This window comes from Octopus bimaculoides, unplaced genomic scaffold (genome assembly GCF_001194135.2).
Source record: "Octopus bimaculoides isolate UCB-OBI-ISO-001 unplaced genomic scaffold, ASM119413v2 Scaffold_3603, whole genome shotgun sequence".
Taxonomy (NCBI): Eukaryota; Metazoa; Mollusca; class Cephalopoda; order Octopoda; family Octopodidae; genus Octopus; species Octopus bimaculoides.
Window position 1 is genome coordinate 1 of NW_026384504.1, and position 5087 is coordinate 5087.

A 5087-nucleotide genomic window follows, 5' to 3' on the forward strand; every position below is an offset into this window, starting at 1 on the left:
TATATATATATATATATATATATATATATAAATATATTTATGTATACTAGGGTATTACATAAGCACCTACTTTGCTAAAAATAGAAGTCAAAATACTTCTAAGACAGTAGGATCACTAAATTAATACAGGCATGACAGGAAAATAATTTTAGTGAATAAGAATAGTGTCTTACCTCTGCAAAGGTTGCAGAATGAATGTCAGTTAATCTGATATCTTGATTTCAAAAGCTGTCTTAGCATCCTTCTTGCACAGACTTTATGGATGCAAAAATTGTCATATATGATTTCGTCTGCAGAACCATGATTAATTTGTATAGAACATACCACCTCGTCGGTGGTCACCAGATCCATCTCTCAAGCTTGCTGAACCTTTATATCAGTGGTAGAGGTTGATGGGTATCCTGTTCCCTCTTCATGATTGTCTGACCATTTTTAAACTCCTCATACACACTTCTACATGATAGAACACTGTCCCCGTATAGTACTGAAAGTCTGCAAAGAATTTCAGTCCCTAACACACCTTTAGACCAGATAAATCAGATCACTGATCTTTGTTCTTCCATGGGGCACACTGCCAGTGGAGTAATCATGTTTACTCTGAAACACAAGACAGAAAACTGAGTGATCAAAGACAAATCTTGTTTACATAACTACAAGAACACCACCATTTAACACGTGAGCACTAAATATATACACTTGCTTTAAAATTTCTCAATGCTTTGTACAAAACCACCATATGATATGTATACACGCATAGAAACACACACATGAATATTGATAACATTATTCAATTGAATATCATTTACTCTCTAACTTAAATAATAGTTACATATGAGAATTTGTGTCCAATATAATTTTTTTCCTTTTTCCTTTATTATTGAACATTTTGAAGTAGTAAAACCTTGATTGTATAAACTATAAAATATCAGGGTTGGTTTGCATGAATCTTCTATCTTAAATCTGAAGTTTTTAACAATTTAAATTAAAATCTAATTTTTATTTCAATTTTGATTTGAGTTTCAAGTTTAATTTCACCTTTTCTATTTCCTAAGATTTGTTTCTTCTTTCCATCTTTCGTTTTAACTTGTTTCATATGTATGTGTGTACTTTACTATATGTAAATATATTTCTAAGCTGAAGTAATTTATTAATATTTGTAAAAATATATACAATCTCAATGATATGCTGTTGCAGCCTTAAAATGTGAAAACCCCCATGAAGTATACACTGAATGTGGTTCAAGTTGTCAAATTAGTTGCCATGATAAACAATACTCAAATGACCAATGTGTTGATGAATGCATTCCTGGCTGCCGTTGCCCAGCTGGTAAATATTCTGATGCCAAAAAACAATGTGTTCCAGCAAAAAAATGTACTTGTTATGATCGAGTGACGCAGAAATATTTCAATGCTGGGGAAAGTGTACGAAGAGCTTGTGGCAAATGGTATATATACATTTATTTCTAATTATCTTCTCTTCATTTGTCTTTGATATGTAAATGTTATCTTACAAAATTAGAATTTATAGTTTTGTATAATTATTTTCAACTCAGTCCTATTCTATTTTAATAACAGACATCACAAAATTTAAATTGCATCCCAACTTTCATGAAACAAAATAGATAACATCAGGAATCAAAATCCATACACAGTGCTCTGTAGTAAATAGCTAACTACGATGATATCATCTTACAGTATATATACTCTTGTACGTTCACATATACATGCATTGTTTGTTGTATAAGCTTGTATGCATCTCTCAGATGGTAGCATGTACAGTCTTGAATTCCAACCTCTTCCAGATGGTTCTTTCCGCCGTGTGTACCCAATCCATCTCCATTTCCTTTGTCTAATCTGAACATGTATGGGCTCCTGGTTGGCCCTTTCCCACAGGTCGGTGTTTGGCACTCTGTCGAACCACTTCAGATGGAGGATCTGCCGGAGACATTTGTTGATGAAGGTCTGGATCTTCTTGTAGTTGCTGCAGGTGGCTCTCCATGTTTCAGAGCCATACAAAAGCACAGATTTTACGTTTGAACTAAATAAGCGGAGTTTAGTTCGAGTTGAGATGGCAGTGGACTTCCATACTGGTCGAAGATTAGCGAAGGCTTGCCAAGCCTTCTTACTTCTTGCAGTGATGTCCTCGTCTGATCCACCTGATTTGCTGATCTTGTTGCCAAGATAGACAAACTCACTAACGTCCTCCACAGGTGGCCCCTCCATTGTGATTGGCTCTCCCTGCTTGTTGATATGCAGCACTTTTGTCCTTTCCTGGCTGATCCTCAATCCCACTCACCATGAAGTTTCTCTCAGGTGGTCTACCTGTCACATCGCCTGCAAGACATGCATGTCTTGCAGGCGATGTGACAGTAGCGCGAGATCATCTGCATAGTCCAAGTCCTCCAGCTTACCTATCAGTGTCCACTGAATACCTTTCCCGGAGGTAGCATAGGCCATCCTGGTGACTCAGTCCAGCACAATGAGGAACAGGAGCGGTGACAACAAACAGCCCTGCCTGAATGTTAAGAGGGATAAAACGCTGCTAGGCATTTTTTCCCAGCATGCTAACAATTCTGCTAGTTCACTGTCTTACTTATATATAGATATTAATTGATACTGAATTAATATCTAGACATATATTGAATTATATACTCTTTACTCTTTTACTCTTTTACTCTTTTCAGTCATTTGACTGCGGCCATGCTGGAGCACCGCTTTTAGTCAAACAAATCGACCCCAGGACTTATTCTTTGTAAGCCTAGTACTTATTCTATCGGTCTCTTTTGCCGAACCGCTATGTGACGGGGACATACACATACCAGCAAGGTTGTCAAGTAATGCTAGGGGACAAACACAGACACACAAACACACACACACACACACATATATATACATATATACGACGGGCTTCTTTCAGTTTCCATCTACCAAATCCACTCACAAGGCTTTGGTCTGCCCGAGGCTATAGTAGAAGACACTTGCCCAAGGTGCCAAGCAGTGGGACTGAACCCGGAACCATGTGGTTAGTAAGCAAGTTACTTACCACACAGCCACTCCTACGCCTATGTTTATTTTAATGTAATAAAATGTTTAGTTCATATGATTGTTTTGTATTTTAATGACTTGTTTTATTTAATCTTCTCTTACAATTGCTTTTAATATCATAGCTATTGTAATAAAGGTCAATGGAACTGCAGATCAAGCCACTGCATTGAAGAGGTCATTTGTCCAAAAAATCAAGTGTGGAGAACCAATGCTAGCAGTTGTTTCAAGACTTGCCTCTCTCTTATCCGACCTTTGGCTTGTAAAGAGAATTCAGCAACCACAGGCTGTACTTGTCCTGAAAATATGGTTCTTGGACCAAATGTAAGAATGGGCTTCATTTGTTTGAGGATTTAGTATAATTTGAAGCTGCTGTTCTCTTTGTTTGCCTAAGAATAGTTTCCATTGTATAGTTTAGTTGCACAAGCTATAATTTCTTCCTGAATAGATAAGTACACAAACTCCTATCCACACAAATTTAGTATTGCTGTAGAAAGCTCCATAGATATTTAACAGTTCATTCAAATTTGCTTATCTTTTCTTATCACAACTACTGATAATGGTATTAGAAGGTTACTCGTTAAAATGTAAACAACTTGTGACTGACATAACTCATTTTCATAGAGAGACAACTGATATGCAGGGGTTGGGCAAAATAGTTAGAACACATGTTAAATTCAATGAATATTTATTTAATTTGGATATGGTCTTCTTTTAGCCTTCTGAACAGCTTTGATGCGTCTAGGAATTGATTCATACAACTTCCTGACTTCATTGAGAGGAATCTTGAGCCATTCTTCCTTCAAAACCTGCTCCAGCTATTGCAGACATGACGGTGGAGTGTAACGACTTCTGACTTGTCACTCCAAGATGCACCACAGATGCTCAATAATATTAAGATCTGAAGTTTGAGGGGTGGGGGCACTCCATGTGTTGTAGCTCACTACTATGCTCTTCATACCAGTTCTTAACCACATGAGATGTGTGTATTGGAACATTCTCATCTTAGAAGCTGCACTCGCCATCAGGGAATAATGTCAGGACTATGGGAAGGACTTGATTTCCCAAAATATTCAGATAATCATTGCTGTTGATCCTACCATGCAGGGCAACAATTGGCCCAACAGAATTCCAAGAAATGACAACCCAAACCATCACAGACCCTCCTCCATGCTTCACTATGGGAAGAAGGCAGTCAGAATTAACAGCTTCCCCAGGCTGCTTCCGCACATAAACTCGCCCTGCAATGGGGAAAAGAGAAAAACTGGACTCATTGGAGAATATTACTTGCTTCCATTGGTCTGTCAACCAGCCCTTGTGATCTCTATACAAGTTCAGCCTTTTATGAAGGCTTTGTTGAGAAAGCAGAGGTTTCCTGATATCCCACTTTACTGAGCTCACAACAAACAGTTTTGCTCGAAACTGGGCTAGTCAGATGTTGATTCAATTCTGCAATCACTTTAGGGGCAGTTGGCTGGTGATTTTTCATCACAATGCAATTCAATACTCATCGATCTCTTTCAGTGAGCTTCGAAATCCTGCCTGAGTTACTTCTCCTGCTGGAGGGTTTTACCCTGCTTCTCAAATTTAGTCATAGTCTTTGATATGGTAGCTCTCAAAAAACCAAGGAATTCAGCTGTTTTGGTGACAGAACTCCTGCCTTTCGAGTTCCAACAATTTGCCCTTTCTCAAACTCAGTGAGATCACGCATCTTAGCTTAATTTATACTACGATCTGAAAAAGAGATAGAAATAATCATTAAATTAGATAAATAATACCATCTGCAATACAAATAAAAAACACTCACAATGAAATTTGGATGGATATTCGTAATATAATGGCTCATTGAAATATCGGAGTTAAATTTCTATTGTTCCAATTATTTTGCTCAACCCCTGTATGTGTGTGTATATATATATATATATATACAAAAATAAGAGGAATGGCCAGCAAATGTGGATTCCTATATGCTAGAAATAGATGCCGAATCATCTAACCACGAAAAAAAAAAAATATGTTCTCATATTTTTCGTGGTTAGATGATCC

General features: G+C 37.3%; 1 protein-coding gene across 1 annotated transcript in view; it reads left to right on the forward strand.

The window, feature by feature from the left end:
- The first annotated feature begins 1180 nt into the window (after positions 1–1180).
- The window catches only part of LOC106877446 (SCO-spondin), a 28737-nt gene continuing 24830 nt past the window's right edge, over positions 1181–5087 (forward strand). Inside the window, exons 1-2 of the mRNA XM_014926351.2 lie at positions 1181–1444; positions 3167–3365. Of these exons, the coding sequence (XP_014781837.2) occupies positions 3348–3365 (18 nt within the window). The 5' untranslated portion in view covers positions 1181–1444; positions 3167–3347. The remainder of the gene's footprint in view (positions 1445–3166; positions 3366–5087) is intronic.